Source organism: Microcebus murinus, chromosome 2 (genome assembly GCF_040939455.1).
Source record: "Microcebus murinus isolate Inina chromosome 2, M.murinus_Inina_mat1.0, whole genome shotgun sequence".
In the NCBI taxonomy this organism is placed as follows: Eukaryota; Metazoa; Chordata; class Mammalia; order Primates; family Cheirogaleidae; genus Microcebus; species Microcebus murinus.
The window spans coordinates 33,092,917-33,111,974 of NC_134105.1; the positions used below are offsets into that span (position 1 = coordinate 33,092,917).

Consider the following 19,058-nt stretch of genomic DNA (forward strand, 5'->3'; position numbering starts at 1 on the left):
TTTTTGAGACAGAGTCTCACTTTGTTGCCCAGGCTAGAGTGAGTGCCGTGGCGTCAGCCTGGCTCACAGCAACCTCAATCTCCGGGGCTCAGCGATCCTACTGCCTCAGCCTCCCGAGTAGCTGGGACTACAGGCATGCGCCACCATGCCCGGCTAATTTTTTGTATATATATTTTTAGTTGGTCAATTAATTTATTTCTATTTTTGGTAGAGACGGGGTCTCGCTCAGGCTGGTTTCGAACTCCTGACCTTGAGCAATCCGCCCGCCTCGGCCTCCCAAAGTGCTAGGATTACAGGCGTGAGCCACCACGCCCGGCCTACAGTACTTACTGAGCTCAGAGCAGCTCTCACACGGGTGACTTTGGGCTACTGCTGGATAGCATCTCCCTGATCAGCACCTTCGATGGCAGTTTCCAACAGTAATCCTTGGGATAAAAGAGCTGCAGTGGAAAGTAACTGACATTTACAGGAAGGTCCTAGTGAAAATGTGTGGCACATGCCACTCTTAAATCAATGAATGGGCACACCTGTTACCATGATCAATAATCTCAATCAACCTCCAGGGGACCAAACAGACTTTTGCACTTGGCCACTCTCTGGGCAAAATGCAGCATATTCCAACAGGAAATATCACTCATGATAAGCTTCCAAACTATGAATGTGAGACCATTAAAACAGGATAATGCTCCTCAGCTGACTATTCAAGGGCCTGTCCCCTGCCTTCTTATAGCCTTTAGAGGAGTCACCAGCCCCACAATTCTGGTTATAGGACTGGGAATGGGTAAAGCCCCTTGGCCCCGTCAACCAAGCCCACTGCCTGGACCTCCTTCTCCAGCCAGCTTTCGGAGGGGACGGGGGAAGGCAGGTGATTGTCTTCCTCCCAGCTAAAGCCACTTGTTAATAGGCCCTAGGTTCCCTAATCCCTGGGGAAAGGAAGGTAGCAATGAGCTCTTTCCTCTCCATTCCCCCCATGCCTCCCAGCAGGGCCAGGGAGGACAGCCATTAGTGTGTGCCTCAGCAGACAATGGGGAGGAGAAGTCTCCAGAGCAAAGGACAACTGCAGCAATTAGAATGCAGGGAGGTTCAGAAGCTATTTAACTGGGTGACCCCTGAGGTCGCTGCATCTGACTCCCATCCCTGGATAAATATTGTATGAGAGGGGAGGGGGCGAGCGCTGCTCCTCCTTCCACTCCTTTCCCACCCCACACAGCTGCCTCCAGCCACACACACCAAGAACATTATTTACAGCCTGACAGTCAGAGCAATCACTCTGCTAACCAAGAGGGAACGGACAAAGTCGACTCACCAAAAATTGACTATGGCAACTGAAGAAGAAACCAGGGCTGGCGGGGAAAGGGAGCTGAGCTGGCACAGATGCAAGGCTCTCCTCACACTCTGGGTCCAGCTGAAGCAAATACTGTCATCCCTAATCCCCGAACTACTGGCAGAGAAGAAATCAGAGGAATAGAGCATCCTTCCACCTTTTGGGGGCCCCATAATGGAAAAACTCCTAGCTTTCATCACCACCCAGGTGCTCCTTAGCAAAGATGAGAGTCCTAACTACCTGCCTAGAGGAAGGCCGACCAGCCCCATGCCACTTGTCCAGCTGGCCCCTTAGCTGACCTAGTGGGAAAAGGCCAAGAACAAGAAAGTCAGACATCACAGAAAGGGGTCAGGGTGGGGGAAGAGGAGGAGAGTGTCTGAGTGCAGGTTGTGCCTCAGCCTCCACATGCACCGCTCCTCCAGTCCTGCTCTAATGCACCCTGACATGCCTCTGAAGACAGAGAGCTGTTTGCAGTCAGCACCGTGATTTGTTAGTAATTATTTCCATGGTGTCACATTGCTGTCACTCTGTTAACAAAGAGACAGGCTGCCTCAGGCTGCCTGCAAGAAAGAATCGCAGAGAAAAAGGCCTGTCAGGCTCCCGGGATTCTCTGGGCTGGCTAGCTTTCTTCCCCAAACCAACATCCTCACAGGCTTTGGAAGAAACAGTTTTACAGAACTATCAAGTCTGAGTTGTGTCACCCTTTAGCCAGGGACACTAAGAATTTATCCCACTCACTCACAGTCACCCTTCCCAAAGCCCTACAAAGCTGAGCCCCTAGAGTCCACAAATCACTTTGGTATGGGCCACTATGCCAGCCGAAGCCTGAGTTCCCTGGCCTTCAACTCCCAAGACCCCTGCTCCCTGACTCTTCTTCCTCACTGCAGTGTTTGTGGCCTCTCGTGTGCTCTTAGGAACCCGACAAAAGAAACCTAATATTCAGACCAAACTGAAGCAGCTGCCGTTGGCATGGATGGAGAATGGGTGAATATGATGGCAGGGAATCTTCCCTTTTTGAACCACAATCACAGTTCAGGAGTGAAGCAGCTCAGGTGCCAACACCCCTCCAGCCTCCATATGCCCGTGCCCACGGAGCTGACCTCTTTCTTTCCCAGTGCCTGGATCTGCACTAGGAGAACTGGTGGTTTGCTTTAGCACAAAGTAATGTCTCCATTACCCTGGCTGGGAATTAGAGGACAGATTGGCAAGCGCTGACAAAACAGAGGTCACTCACCTTACAGGCATGGAAAGTTGGAGATTAATTCTCCCCTCTCACCGAGGGAATCAGACTCCAGGATAGTGGAAGAGAAGCACCAATACTGAGAAACCCTTTCACTGCCAAGCAGCAGCAGCAGGCAGCTAACCACCACCTCTACCAGCATCAGCAGAAAAGGAGGATGAAAGCCCATAGCCCCAGAGAAGCCCTGACAAGGTGGTAAGGGCCACTGTCACCTAGCTTCTACAGAATCCCAAAGGATAGAAGGCCTGGGCAAGACTAAGATCCTTCAGGTGATATTTATGAGTATCACTGAGATCAGGACCCTCAAGCAGAGGCTAACTGAACCTGATTCCTATATTCAGAGAACTTCCAGGCCCATCCAGAAGATGGCAGAGGACAGTGCCAGCTGTATGCACTGGAATGCAAACTCCACAACGGCAGGATGTTTTGGCAAGTTTTCTCTCTTTGTTCACTGCTATATTCTCAATACCAAGAAGAGTGCAGGCACAGAGTGGGTAGTCAACACACATCTGCTGAAAGAATAAATGAGCTAGTATGGCTCAAAGGCCACTTCCACAGGCCTGAAGCCAGCCTCTACCTATCACAGGACCTCAGAGAAGAGGGAGGACAGCATGATTTCTAGAAAGGACAGGGAAGACCACATGGCCAAAGGACTGGAATTAGGTTGTAAAGGATGAGGGGGATTGGGACAAGCTGATGGACCTAGGAGATTCTCACATCAGATTGAATATTCACATACTCATTCAACAAACATGTAACTAAACAACTAGAGAAGGTAAATGTTCCAACAAAAGGAGAATAGATAAATAAAATGCAGTATTATGCAATGGAATACTATATAGGAATAAAAAGACTAAATTACTGATACATACAATATGAATTAATCTTCTCTACATTATGTTATGCCAAAGAAGCCAGACACAAGAATACATCTTATATAATTCCATTTATATAAAAGTCAAGAATAGGCAAAACTAGCCAAAAGTAACAGAAGTCAGAATAATGGTTACTTGGCAAGGGGAGCACATTACTGACTGGGAAGGGGCACAGGGGAACTTGCTGGGATGATGAAAAGGTTTTTGATCTTGATCTACATGGTGGTTACTCAGGTGTATATGTGTATAAAAATATATTGAGTATACACTTCACATTTGTATATTTTATGGACCTATTTCATACCTCAAGTTTTTAAAAGACAAAAAAAAAGTTGATACTCAAGGGTCATACAAAGAGTTTTTACAAAAACACTGATGTAAAAAAATATCTCACACAAAGAAAAATATTTCCCAGGAGCACCAGTGGTTCCTTCGTGGAGCTTAGGAGACAAGGCCTTTCAGCCTACATTCTCTATCTGACAGAGGGCAGAAGGGCCCAAGCAAATGGCCAGGGCCTAGGAAGATTAAAAAGTTTCAAAATACAAAAGAGTACAGCCCAAGCCCTAGCCTAGGTGCTCATGGCCTGGTGGGAGGTTGCACAGAGCCTCTCTTCCATACCAAGTGAGCTCTAGGGAAGCAGAGAAGGGTCACACAGTCCAGCCACGTGGCAGCTGGGTCTGAGGCTCTCTGAAGCAGCCTGTCAGATTTTGCCTTAGAGCACAGAACCAGACTTCCCTAGGCTGCCCTGAAGAGGCACAGACATAGGATCCAATTTGTCTTCCTGCCAAGCCAGGCAGAGACTGGCTAAGCCAGCCCAACTTTGGGCTAAGGCTAAGGTCTCAGGGCATACAGCCCCTCCTGCCAGCAAGGAAGAGGTGGTAGGACCCCTACAGATGGTCAAGGGAAGCTCCACATATCAGAACCTGGGCCAGAACCTAGGTGGCAATACTTGCTTCTGGACCAATTAGGCAGTAAAAACTATTCAGTCACCAACTCCATAGCAAGCCAAAGCATGGACTTCTCACCACCTTAAATATCTCAAAGCCTGATCACTCATTAAGCAAATATCTTTTATCAGTGTTTTTAACTGAGCCAAATTTCCATTCCAGGGGTTCCCATAATCACTAAAATGTGGCCCAATGATACCTTCCAAGGGAGTGAAGAGATGAGGCTACCACTGGAGTCCTCCCCTTCAGCCTAGAAGTATCCAGAAAGTGGAACACCAGAGGCTCTGTCTGCCAGGGAAGGGCTGTGCTTGTTGACTAGACAACAGAGCTTCGCCCCTAACACCTCTCCAGGCACAACGTCCTTCAAGAGGAGAGCAACTATCCCAAACTTGGGCTCTGAGGGAAGCACACAGAGTAAGGTGCCTGCTGACTTGCAGCTCATGGACCACATGAGGAGTGTAAAGGGAGCCAAAGTTGGGAACCAGGAGCTGCTCTGGCTCCACAGAAACCTGCTCCTGCCTCAGGCCCAGCACATAGGAAGTGAATAATCCCCAGCCAAGCCCACAATCAGGAGCCCCTTTAGTGCCAGTTCTAGGCCCTGGGACATGTGCAAGAGAGGGGCTTTCATATGTTTGTGAGTAGGCTAGCCCCAGGGGCATCTGAACTCTCAGGCAGAAGGGGGGCACCCCTTGCTCTTCCAAGCCCAAGAACTCTCAGCCCAAGGAGCTGTCAGGCTAACGAGGCTACCCCACCACCACTCCATCTGAGTGTGGCAGGCTGCACCGCACGACTGGCTTCAGGTGGCTCTTCTTTAATTAATGGCATCCCAGGCTCTGCAGGGAGCTTCACCCCACAATGAATGGTCCTCTCTCATTAGAGGCAAGCCTGCCATGATGTATTCAGGGTGAGGGCCAGGATTCATTTCCCTGTCTGTGGGCTGGGGATGGGAGGGAGAGGAGAGGCAGCAGGGAGAGATTTATATCGAGTGACTTGGATTAGCTGCAGCTGAAACATGACCCCATCAACTCAAGCTGCCTTCTTGGGGCTAACCCGATGCACCTCCGCTGATGAGAGGACTCTAGGGAAACTGAAGGGAGGGCAGAAGGTCTGGTTCCCGTTGTCTCTGGGCTTAGGCTACAACTCTAAGGCCCAGAATTCCTATACAACCTTCCTCCCCCTGCCCCCACACACTTTGTGTGCCCTGGGCTGACTCTGAGCTGATCTGGCCCATCACGAGCTTCTTCATGGCCAGGAAGTGGGCCCATTGCCCTCGTACCTATAGGACCGAAGTCCTGGCCATGGCCTTCAGCTGGCTCTTCTGCTTTCTGTAACAAGCAGTACCCTCAATTCCTTACCTCAGAGAGAGAGTCCACAGCATGGTTTGTTCCCATAACTACTGTCTGGATAGGACTCAAATATGTTCTATCACAGGGCATCTCAGACCTCAGGCCACCCTATCCCAGGGACAAGGCACCAGGCATCAGTCTGACACAAAAACATGCCATCATCGCACAATGGAGATCCATTAGGCTGAATCCCAACTCCAGGTTGGGGAGATTGTGGGCAATACTATTCTCTTTCCCTCCACCTACCCCTGGCTAAGCAGGGAGAATTGGGGTCTTCAGGGCAAAAAGGAAAACTTGGGCCTTTGGTTGTCCAAGTTTCCAAAGTACTTCTCACAGACTTAGAAAGAAGGCTACTCTGTATTCTGCTAGCCACTTAGGTGGTTACAGGCCTAGAAGCTAGGTGGATTCAGGCGGGCAGCAAACAGCACATAGCCCTACAAATTTCACATGCAAATCCCACTGAACTTGACCTTCAATTTTGTTTGTGCTCAGAGAAAAAACATATTACAGAACCTGCCCTCTTTCCACTCTCAGCCTCCTTAGAATGCCCAATTCACTAAGAGCACTGAAGGTGGGCCTGCCCCTGTCAGCCAATCAGAAGCCTGCTTTGCAGGCCTGCTGTGTCCCTAGGAGGGCCGGGGCAGACGCCTATCATCTGCACATGCACTCACTCCATCATCCATGCTTCTCCCTGGCCCTTGAACAGGAGCATTCATATACCCTTCCCTCCCTACTCAGAAAGAGATGTAGCTCAGTTCCGCTTTGCTAAGCCCTATTTGGCAATGTGTCTAAACACATGCAAACTTAATTAGTTCAGGAGGGGAGCTCAAGCGCTTGCAGTGACAGATAAAAGTAACGGGAAATGAGACAAGGCAGGACTGGCAGGGAGTTCTTACTCAAGCCCCTTCCCCCAGCAGGCTGCTAATCAAAGGTGAAGCAGCTCAGTGCTGGGACCAACTGGCACACTCATGGGCAAGGGGCAAGGCTCTTGTGAGCTTAGTGACACAATGAGAGGCCCCACATGCTTCCAAATATAAATACAGCATAGAAGTGTCCAAAGTGATGTTGGCTGTGGTTTCCTTAAAACAAATCTGAGGATTCATTCATTTGTAACCCTGTAAGGAGGCTTTCAGTCAGCCTCAAGTCATCCCTCACTACATCTCCTGGCCAACCAGGCCCCCATAGTAAAATGGACATAACAGTTCAGACCTCCACCAACACCAGAGCAGGAACTAACGGGCTAGGGTGTCAGAGAACATTCCAAGGCTCTCCCACTTGGTGCCAACAAAGAGGAAGAGGAAGGGCATTCTCACCCTATTATCAAGCCACGGAGCATGATGGAAGATAGAAGATGTCAGATGGGACAGTGGTTAAACACATAGCCTCTAGAGTCAGAATGTCCAGGTTCCAGTCCCCGCCCTGCCACATAGAGGTTGTGTTCCCTTGACAAATTACTTACCTTGCTGGGCACCAGTTTCCTCATTTGTTAAAAAAAAAGGTTATAAAAAGAACCTATTTCATAGGATTGTGGTAAGGATTCAATGACGTGTAAATAGCACAAGAGGGCTCCTGGTATGTAATAGGTGCTCAATAAACAACAGTTATCTTTATGCTCGGATGTTAACTTTTCCAGATGAGTCCCAACCCTCAACTCTGGAGGCACAAACCTCTCAGAGATAGCATTTTACACTGCTCCTGGGACCAAGCTCCTCCACTCTGGCCTAGGCCTGTGGGCTATCTCACCCAGTAACCACTATGGAGGGCCCAACGCACGGTACCAACAGTGAGAAAATCCAGGGGTTTCCTGACATTAGCAGGACAGTCCTCTAATTCCTCACGCACAGGCTGGTGCAGCAAGGCCCAAGATGTCCTTTTCTGTTCCGTTTGTCCCGAATACTGGCAACTAATGCTCCCTGAATCTACCCACTATACATCCTCTGTCATTCTTCCTGAGCAGAGATTCCCTTAGAGCACTCCATTATTTAGTTTTCACTTATTCAACAATTATTTATTGAACAACTACCACATGTCAAGCCTCGTCCTCGGGGTTACCATAGTGCTCACAATCTAGTGAACGCGACAGACAAGCAGAGGTAGCTACAATACAATTTTATGTATGAATAAGTATATGCGCTCTAGGAACACAAAAGAAGGCACAGAGAAAGAGGTTAAGAGAGATCATTCGGAACTGGCCAGCTGGAGCATATGGCTGCAAGAGATGCATATTGAGAGGTGAGGCTAGAGAAGTAAGCAAGAGCCTTAACAGTCTCAATAAACAGTGTGGCCTTTACCTTGAGAGCAAGGGCAAGCCTTGGAAGGCAACAAGCAGAGGTGTGATATAATCTGCTGCAATTAGGAGAATGGAATAGAAGCAGCAAGACTTGACACTAGTTAGAAGGCTTTTGTAGTAATCCAAGAAAAATATGATCATCTTAACTAGGAAAGTAGCAGAGGAGATGGACAGAAGGGAATGGATTTGAGAAAACTCTGGGAGGCAGAATCAATAGGATTTGGCAATAAATTGGTTGTGGCTAGAGAAAGTATGAGTCTCAGGTTTCTGAAGAACTGAATAGATGGTACCAGTCATCATTTGAGGGAAAGCTGGAGGACGGGGTGTGGGGAGAAGGATAACCCCTGAGCTGTGGGCATCTAGTGGAGATGCAGGCTTGGCGTTCAGGTCAGACGGAGCAGATTTCTTTTCTACAGATGAAGAAAAAGATGAGAAGACATCAGCTTACAGAGGACAGTTGACGCTATGGCAAAAGATGAGATCATTCTGATAAGTGCAAATGTGTAGAATAAAAAAAAAAAAGGACAACAAGAATAGAGATCAAAGAAACACCAACAATTAAGAAAAAAGTAAAGAAAGAAGTATCTGCCAAAGTGACTGAGGAGAAAACAGAGAAACAGAAAACACTACTAAATTAAACATAAATACTATTTCAAGAAGGATGAAGCAGTCAACTCTGTTGAATGATGCCAAGAGAGGCCAGCCTGACTGGCAGCACACATGTCACCGCCCCCCACCCCAGGATAGTCATGTGCCTCAGTGCTCACCAGGTATGTGGGTCCAACAATGTGTCTTCCACTCCAGGTAACAGCAGCCTCACTCTTCAATGGTCCTGACCACTTGACTGCACTCCCCAGGGACCCCCAGTAGCTCCTGCTAAAGACATGCTCCCTACTCCAACCGGGATAGTGTAATCTGGGCAAGTATTTTTCGATCTCCAGACTTTCTAAAACCTGAAGTGCTCCAGATCCACATGTGCACAGCACAGGTAGAGGGGTATAGTATGCACGTCCCACCAGGAAGGCAGGGAAAAACCTGAAGTCAAATGCCAACCCAGCATTTACATGTTCAGCCTCCAGTGGAAGAAAACTTCCCATTCCAAAGCTGAGGCTGAGCCCAAATGGGGACCCTCTCAACAGACTCTGGGCAGCCCCTGGCTCCTCCTCCGCCAGAGTGCGACATCAGATCACCCTGACGCTCTCCAGAGGGGCCTCTTTCCAGACTGCAGGAGGCCAGGGCTTCCCTCAGGCCAGCTCTTTCCCTCCAGTTGTTCCATCTTCCTGACCTGAGCCTCTTCTCAGACCCACAGTCCACCAGGAAAGCCTTTGGTCTAGCTTCTCTGCCACACTGTGCTATTAGGCTGGTGAACCTGGATCTTCAAGCTATAGGTTAAAATCTAAGTTCCTCAAGTGGGTGCCTGTGCAGAGGTCATTCCTCACTGTCCACCAGCCCTACCTTCCCACCCAGCCAAAGATGAACCCCTGAAAAGAGACATTCCCTAGCTGAGTTAAGCAGAGAAACAGCACGAAACCCCATGGGGAGCTTCAAGAAACATCAGGTAAAGCAAAGGAAAGGTAGGCCATGTAGGGAAGGCAAGCTGATGAAGGGCCAAACCCCTAACAAGTGTTGTTCCTTAAAAACCTTTAGAGGGAAAATTAAATTCATACCCACTAAATAAAAGCCCACCTTAGTAGGATCTGCAACTATAGCATCAAAGCCCATGTAAACCTGGAGTATCAACTCATCCAGCTTTGACAAAAGACGGACACAAAATGATTTTGTCAGAGTGGGAGCAGACTTCTTTTCTCCAGTGGGATTTCTGCTGCCACTTCAGTTCCCATTTCTCAGTGCCTCGCTAATCAGGTCCTTTCCAACAAAAGTGATGTGAAGCTCATTTGGGGGTGGGGGATGGGAGGGAAGGACAGCAATGAGAAGGAGCCACGGCTTCCACAAACTAGAGTGTGAAATGAAAATATTTGCTGAATTTCTTAGACTTAGTTAAATCTGAAAATGGATGTCAAAATAAGAAGTAAGCCACATACTAACAAGTTGTGAGTGTCAATTTAACACCACCCTTGTCAGGCTCATCAGCAGCCTTTACCAGGCGCATAAAAAGGTGACGGCTCTGCGGAGAGGTTCCAGAAACACGGATAAGCAGTGCACTGTCACGCAGCACTACTTAGGTTTCCTCTCTGGCTGTTTTTATTTTGTTACACATTTAATTAAGAGCCTTCCCAGCAGTTATGCAGAGTCCTGCTTCCAAGAGGCAGCCACAGAGCTCTTCTCCTCCAAGCCCTGCCACCTGCCACCCGCTTCCATCCTTTTCCAGACATTCACTGGCCTTCCCAATCCAAACCCAAACCCAAACCAATCCCAAACCCAAACTCCATCCAAACCCAAAGTCTACCCTACCTATCTCTTTTGGAAACTACAGGTCTTTGAATTCAATTCTGTCTAGCTATGAGTTTTTACTTTTCCGAGTCCCAGGGTTTTCCCCTGGGACTCTGTATTGTTTTGTTTTGTTTGTTTCACCTATAAAAAAGATAATACTGCCTACTAGAGAGGGTAATTAGGAGGTCTGAATGAAATAAGGTATGTGCTCATGAAAACCTGGTTTCCTTTCATATATGCTTGGATTCCACAACCCAATCCCTCTTCTTGATGACATCATTTCTCATGAAGATGCAAAGTAGTCTCCTAAGTCACCAACATCCATTCAGGGCCCACTGTACTGCAGTGTAGTGCAGGGCCCAAAGGCTGAACTAGTGCTACAGGCCGGAGTAGGCCAGACCCAAAGACAACACCCTCTGAAATTCCCTCTCCATCTCCCAGGGAGACCAACTTCAAGCTTGTGAGGCCCAGCCAGATAGTCTTCAACATTATGCACAGGAAAATTTTCATATACATATGTATGTCACACCATGCACAGGTACAGTGGAAGAATCTGAAATTTAGGTGTTTGGAAGATGAACACACCAAAGAGAGAAAAACATTGGAAGAATGCAAGTCCTGGCAAGGTTATCCAGAGGAACCAGAACTCTGGACTGGGCTAAAGGGCCTTCCACTGGGCCACATGCATCCCAAAAGTCTGTATCAGCCTGAATCCGACCACACCCTGAATAGCTTCTCTTGGGCTGCAGAACTCCATATTAAGTCCCTTCCCAGCTTCAAGGGCTCAAAGCTGTCTAGGATACCATAAACAAGAAGTACGGAGACTCTCTGAAGCAAACCCAGAGGTGTGAAGTCAGTGTGTGTACACAACCTGAAAGGTGTACAAGATGAGGTTTGTGTGTGCTTACGTGATCGGGGCTTGTGCTTCCTCCTGTCTCACCTAGAGAGCTGAGATCCAACGGCAGTCTTGACACTCACCTGGGTGCATAACTTCACCAAAGCCCAGTCTCCAAAAGGGATAAAAAGGGCCTTGGTGAGAGATGACACCTGATATGGTAGGCAATGTCACTCCAGAGCGACTATTCCCTACCCATCACCAACACTCCACCTTACGCTCAAAAGTTCAAACACACACACACACACACACACACACACACACACACACACACACACACACGTGCACAAAATGTTTGCTGCTTCCCTCAGTCACAAAGAACACAGAGCTATCGATTCTATCAATCCTCAGCAAACAGTGCCCCCCCACCTCCACCCCACTTTAGTTCCCTGGGGGCTGTGTGAGGCCAGGTATCCATGAGGACAGACAAAATACAGAAGTGTCAACCCAGCAAAGGAACCAGTTCTATCTTCCACAACTCGGGCAGGATCAGCAGACAAAAGAGAAAGAGTAATGGGGACAAAGGGAAGAGGAGGAGGCTGGTGACTTGGACTTCCAGAAGCAATCCTCTCTCATTCCACTACTGGGCTCTCAGTTGGTTCACCAGGGTCTCGCAAGTCAGATAAAAAGGTAGCATAGTATAATAGTTAAGAGCAAGGACCCTGGAGCCAGGTTGCCTGGGTGAATCCTAGCTCTATGTGTTTTAAGGCAAGTTATTTAACCTCACTGTGCCTTAATTTCTTCAGCTATGAAACAGGAATAATAATACCTACTTTATAGGGTTGATAAATAAGTTACCATTTCTCATTACATAGAGAAATACACTATGTATTTGGTTAGAAAAATTTTTTCAAGACCCTCTTTTAACTCCTTCCTTCCAGGTAAATAACATACAGTCCAACAACTAGAAGGGCTGTCATGAGCAGTGAGACTCGGCAAAGGCAGGAAAGTGCCAACAACAGCAGGCCAGGTAGGGTCTTGACCTGGACACATCCTGCTCCAGAGAGGCAGAAGGCAGGGCTCCCAGCTCTCTTCTAGCCCTGATAGCCTCAAAGACCCAGGGAATCCCTGACCTAGCTGCCCTGTAGGCTTCAACATTTAAGCTTCCAAAGGTAAGACCTGGTCCCACAGATTCCAAGCCCTGCCAGCAAAGCAGCCCTTCTTATACTCACATGACTTTTAAGTCCCAGTCTCCACAGGTGACAAAAATTGACTTGACGTTTGGGTCTAAGAGGCCTTCCTTCGCCATCCACTCATCGACCCTCTGAAAAGTACACAAGAACAGATGAGATTTTCCTTTTTTTTCCCCCTGAGCCTGTGAAGAACCACAACAGTGAAACGCAGATAAGCTGCTTGTAATCAGAGCAGGAGAAAATTGTAATCTTATCCAGCCATGGCTCCACTCTGAGCTCTGAGCCTTGACTTGGAACTGTGGAGGTACTTGAAGGATGATCCCTTCAGGGAGATCCCACAACCCCTCCACACCCTGCTGTCTGGCAGCCTGCCCCAGATCCCAGCAGGTCAGTCCAAATACCTTGCTCTGATCTGCCTGTTACTGTCATTGGTCCTCAGACAAAGGCCTAGCCCAGCACAGACACATGGCTATCTGGGGCCATGAGAACAGGCCAGAAGGAGGTCCTATGCAGGAACTCCAATCCATTGCTTCATTCATTCACTTGTTCATTCTACCCTTTCACCAAATGTTTGTTAACCAAATTTATGAATTAGGTTATCTACCAAATGAAAGTGAAGAAAATTTTCACCTTCAGAAGAGGCCCCTTTCCTGGGCTACAGCCCCATCCTGATGCCTGGGATAGTGCTGCCTGCTCCAGTTGCTACAAGCTCCTAAACTGGTCCCCCAGCTGTGTATTTCTCCTCTTGCTGGTTGAGGATTCAAATGCAGCAGAATATTTGGAAGGCTCCACTCAGTTCCTACAATGGCAAAGAAGCTGCTCCTAAGCACACTTCAAGTCTTTCTTTCCCTTCATCCTTTTGATCAGTTTTATCATTTATGCTTACACTAGAAGTACGAATACTAAAAACAGTATATAGCAAGAGAATTATCATAAAGAATTCATGAAGCATTGCCTATTTTTCAGAAGATCCCAGGCATGGAGAGGGAGTGCAACAGATCACACCCCTGCTTCTACTCACACAGGAGGATTATTTTTGTTAAGGCTAACTCATATATAGTAGCTAAAAACGCAGGATTCAAAGTCAGACACATCTGGGTTCCAACACTTGGCTCTTCCATATCCTGGATGTGTCACTGATGAGAAGTCATTTAAAAGCCATTTAACCCCTGTAAACCTGTTTCCTTCCTCTATAAAACAGCATAGGATGACTAACCTCACACAATTGTTCTGAGAATTAAAAGTGATAATATATTAACTGCCTACCACAAAACAGATAGTAGGCTGAGAAGGGGAGAAGGGCAGATCATCATAATGCAACACAATAGGTGCAGCAATGGAGAAGTGACTAGAGTGCTATAGGACCAAGAGAAGGAAGTGGCTAGCTCTACCTTTCACAGGGAAAGGAGTCAGAAAGGCTTCACACAGAAGATAATTGAACTAAGGGACTTGATGGTTGAGTTTGTTTGACATGGTGGAACATAGAAAAGGATACTACAGGCAGAGGCAAAGGCACAGGCACAATAATTTTATATTTGAGAAGCAATTATCTGTTTAATGTCTGCCTTCCCTGCCAGACTATAAGCACCATAAAGGCAGGGACTCTGTCTTACTGCCTTAATCCCTCACCCAGCACAGTATTCAATAGGTACTTGCTGATTGACTGCAAACCTGAGTAGGCAAAAATTTAGTGTGATCAAAGTCCATAGCATGTAGAAAGGAGGGACAGGAGATGAGGCTGAGGGACTAAGTTAGGACAGATTGTGAAGGGCCTCATGTGCTCAGCAGGTAATGGGTAGCCCATGGTTTTCTTTAAGAAAGATTACTTCTAGCAGGCGTAGGCTGGCTCCCTGGACACCTTTGAGATGCTTAAGGCCTGGCCCAGGCAAAAGCGGTCCTTGAGTAAGCCATCTTTTTGAGTTCCATGACTACAGCAATTGTACCACTCAGAATGTCAGAGCTGTTCCCTAGTGCCAGACTGTGCAGACCATATCCTGGCTGTGTCTCCCCAGAAGCTAAACTCTGGACCTTCCACTGCTGAATGGTCTGCCCCCACCCCCCACCCCCCAACACTTTGGCCCAATCTTTTGCATTCACATGCACACACAAGCATATACACACATATACATGCATGCACGTGCTCACACCCAAATCCTTTACCCAGGATCACCTAAAGAAAATAAGGCAAACTTTACACAAGAAAAGAGGTAAGGTTGGCCAGGTATAGTGGCTCAAGCCTGTAATCTCAGCGTTTTGGGAGGCCAAAGCAAGAGGATCGCTTGAGGCCAGGAGTTTGAGATCAGCCTAGGCAACATAGCCAGACCTTGTTTCCATAAAAAAATAATAATAATAAAAATAAAAATAAATTAGCCAGGTGTGGTGGTGCACACCTGTAATCCCAGCTACTCAGGAGGCTGAGGGGGGAGGATCGCTTGAGCCCAGGAGTAAAAAAAAAAAAAAGAGGTAAAGCGAACCTCTTGCTCCAACTCACTCACCTTTTATCCCCAAGGTAAGTTCCCCACATGCTAGAGGGGCTCCCTAATACCCCCATTCCTGCATAGTGGAAAAGAGAGCAGGATAGAACAAGACTGTTAAGAGGCCACACCCAGCAAGACCAGGCCTTCACCATGGGAAAAACTTAATACTCACTGAGGTCCCTGGAAGCTTAGGACACAAGCCATTCACTCATTCAGCAGATTTTTAGTGAGTACCTTTTACTGTGAGCCTATCCAGGAAAATGATACTACAGGAATCATGCCTGTCCTTTTCCTTCTCTTCTCTGCTTGAATGAATAAAGGGTTGGAAGAACCATCAAGACAAACTGATCAGTTGGACCAGCCATCCCAGTTACTGAAGGTCTAGGGCCCTAGCCTGAGCTCTACTTAGAACAAATGAGTCGGGCAAACATCTAGCTGGCTGCCTGCTCAGGGCCATGGTTGGGACAAGAAATTAGCTCTTTAGCTCTATAACCAACTCAGGGCTAACAGGACAAAGCAGAGCCTGGTCTGGTCTCCCCTACTGTCAGGAATACCCTATTCAAGTTGATGCCAGGAATCCTCCCCCCTCTCCCACAGAATACGCAGAAGTAGCAGAAAACAGCTTCCTAGGTGAAATTCAAGATCCTCTGAGCACCCTGCTCCAGGGCTGGCCTGGGGTTAGCAGGAAGTTGCCTCCTGAACACATCTCCCCCTCAACTGGGGCCACTGAGAAAAAACCCGTAACCTCAACAGCCCTGATTTGGTGCTGGCCCAAAGCAAGCACCCTCCTCCCAGGATCCCAGCCGCAGAGGGCCAAGGAAAAGCTGCCTGCCTTCTGGCATCCCTCAGGAGCCATGCCCTGGCTGGGGATGCTGGCTCGGACACAGGGAAGGGTGGGTTCCTCTTTCTCCCTGAGTCTGGTCCTACAGGGAGCAGTCCATGCTAAGGAGCTCTCTTGATCATAGAAGTCAATCTCTCCTCAAAAAAAGAGGGTCCATGGGGGTTGGGAAGCCCCTCAGACATCATCTCATCCTCTCCCACTCTATGCAGGTACTCCAACCCTGACCCAACCAGACTGGTCACAGAGCCTTGGCTCTCATACTCTCAGGGACACAGAGTGCACTCTAGCACTGAGGTGAGCCTAAAATTGCCTCTCTGACCCTGGCTCATCCTGAGGGGACCCTGGAAATTCAGTCTGAGTCTCTCTCCTCCACAGGACAGGATCTCTTGGCTAAACGAAGATATCTTGCCCCCTCCTTGCTGCTACCCTACTTCCTCTAGGATGCCTACCTCCATGCAGATGTGCCTTGTATTCCTCCAGATACTCTGTTTTCTCCTATGTTTTGATAAGGTCTGAGCTTTGGGTTTATTGGTCTTAAAATAACTAAAGCACCTAATGAGATCCACAAGCTTTTTCTCTTTTCCCCTCCCCCTGTAGAGGACACAGGAGGGGGACCTTCTCCCCCTGTGAAAACCTCCAGGCCAGAGGGGGGTGGGAGGCAAGCTGAGGCCAAGCACTGCCCTTCTTTATTCCCTTGGGCTAGAGCACAAGCAGCAGCATCTTAACCTTTTCCAGCTCCCCGAGGAGAACATCCTAGAAGTGTGGTCTCTGCCAAGGATTTTAAAGTCTTTAATTTGATTTCCTTCACATAGGCAATTGTTGTAATTATTCTGATTAGGAATCATTACCCAGTGCAGCCTCTGTACCCCTGACAGGCACAATACATCCAGCGGCAAGCTGTGTTAGGGCAAGCTGGCCCAGCAACAGCTCCTGGAGGAGCTCACAGCAAACAAAAGCCATCGATGGGGAGTTCTGGGTGAGTTAATGAAGTGCTCACATGCCACAAGAAGCCAACACTAAATCTAAACAAAAACACCTTTAGTCCCAGGGGCTTGTCCCTCGATGCCATGGCTCAGCTCCCCCACCCCCCCAATCTACCCGGCACAGGCTGCCCAAGCACCAGCCCACACAGGACCATGGGCTAGAAAGGGGTGGGGACCCCCTCCGCCCAACTCCTGGCAGCACTCGGACATCTTGTCAGTAACCCTGACGGGAACAGCTGGAGATGACAGATCAATGGTTCAATACTCTCAACAGCATGTCACTGATGTGACAGCAAATGTTATTCTAATCAAGCCATAATCATAGTCAAATTACACGGCTACATTCTCAGGAGGGGAGGGAGAGAAAGGCAGCAGGAAGGGGTCAGAGGTCAGGAATTAAAGGTCACTCAACCTACCTCCAGCACTTGCTGCAGGCTTGGCTGACCATCCACCATGCCTTGAATAATCCCGGTGAGCTGAAAGGAAAGAGAAATAGCCAATGGGTGGAAAAGCAGAGCACAGAGATTCACAGCTGAACTGGATCCTTTCCTTCCTGATTTTCTCCTGCTGCAAAGGGCACTGCTTTAGGCTCAGGGACCTGGCACTGCTTTAGACTCAGAATCTGACTAGAAGCCTTGATAAAAGTCCCAGGATACAATATGAGCTTCTCGCACAAAATCCTGCCCTGGGATGGGAGTAAACATACACTTGCTGACCACAGGGTGTGTTCAGCTTTCATTTTGCAAAAACAAATTTATTTTACATGTCTTTTGTATTCAATAGGCTCAATAACTTCCCACAAATTGCAATCTAAAGTAAATTCAACTCCTAACTTCACAAAAGTTTCTACAAAACTTGCGGAGTGCTCATACAGAATAGGTGCCACTTGGTTTCAAGTCCACCCCTTCTCTGAGCCTCAATGTGCAGTGTGGCCCCTGCCACACTCTCTCAAACATCAGTGAACATCCATGAAGCCCCACAGATGTCTACCCCTCACCCTGCAGATCTGGGTCAATACCAACTAGCCATGGAGGAAACAGAGCCATCTTTAACGGATGGGGAAACCAAGACAGAAAGGTCTAATGCACAGAATCTGATCTAGAGAACTTCTAGCTCACAGGCCTATGCTCCACCTGGGTCAGGCCTGGGTTCAAACAGCCTTGTTGTTTTGCATTGTTTTATTTTCAAGTAAAATTATCCCTCAAGCATAGACAAGGGAAAGACTGCCTATAAGGATCTAAGAGAATGAGGTCCCCACGTCCTGGACACCAAATGGAAATCACCATGCCCAACATGCCCCTGGCTACTTCCAGAAACAGTAGTGTCTTATGCTTGCTTGGAAACCTTCTTTTTTTTAAAGGGGGGAATTAAACTCCAATTAAACCATAATTACATTTAATGAATACCAAATACCCAACTCACAGAAACCGCTGGCTCTAAGAGGGAAGGTTATTTTCTCATAGTGACTTACATAGAATGGTAATACACACCTTTTAGGGAAGAAATTTTCATTTTAAGAACGCTGAGTTCCTCTAGGTGGGTTTCTGTAGTTCATCAAGTCATTATTAGGTGGAATTTTAAGGAAGTGTAAGGACACAGCCACTCTATTTTATATTCCAGAAACTGTTTTTATATTAATCTGTATTTTAATTGGGTAACAGCTGCTGCCTACAGACTTCCCATGGTCTAAAAGGAAAATAAATTAGAAAGATTAACTACACTGTTGTTTTGCAAGGCTTTAACCCACAGCATGCCCACCCGACTGGCACCTCCACACCCTTTCCTTGCTTGGGAGACCAAGGAACTGCCCAGCAGAGGGAGGGCCTGAGTCAAGGAGAAAAGATGGTCCGCTAAGGGCTGGGGGAATGGGGATGGGGATGTGCTCTGGGTCAGCAGCTTTAATAATCCTGGAGTGCAAAGGACTCTTCCTTTTATTTAGTCAACAACTATTCCTAGAAAGCCCACTACGTGCTGGAGCCCACTGTAGGAACCAGGGATCCAACAGTAAAGAAAAACCTAAAAACCCTCTCCACATGGAATCTGCATCCTTGGCACCCTCCCACCTCCCACCCTCCCAGAACTCAGAGCCTTTCCACCTTCCAGAGCCACAGACTGAGTGGGCAGTTGTGCTGTATTTTGTCTCAGGGACACAGGTGCCAAACAGAACCAGGAGCAGGCTTGTTCCCAATTTCAGGTCCAACATCCAGATTACTGGCTGACACCCATGAACCCACCACTGAGCATGCCAGCACAGCTTCTCTCCTGCTAAGTCCAGGGCTGAGACATAGCCTCAAGCTTAGAGCAGAGGCTTAGGGT

General features: G+C 47.9%; 1 protein-coding gene across 9 annotated transcripts in view; it reads right to left on the reverse strand.

Moving 5' to 3' along the window:
* ERI3 (ERI1 exoribonuclease family member 3) overlaps positions 1-19,058 on the reverse strand; it is a 133,698-nt gene that overhangs the window by 75,049 nt on the left and 39,591 nt on the right. For 8 of the 9 annotated variants that reach the window (XM_012775946.3, XM_012775944.3, XM_012775941.3 and 5 more), the window contains 2 exons: positions 17,159-17,218; positions 12,481-12,572 (listed from right to left, as the gene is read on the reverse strand). In XM_012775946.3, the coding sequence (XP_012631400.1) occupies positions 12,481-12,572; positions 17,159-17,218 (152 nt within the window). The remainder of the gene's footprint in view (positions 1-12,480; positions 12,573-17,158; positions 17,219-19,058) is intronic. The other variant, XM_075997620.1, reaches the window with a different exon arrangement.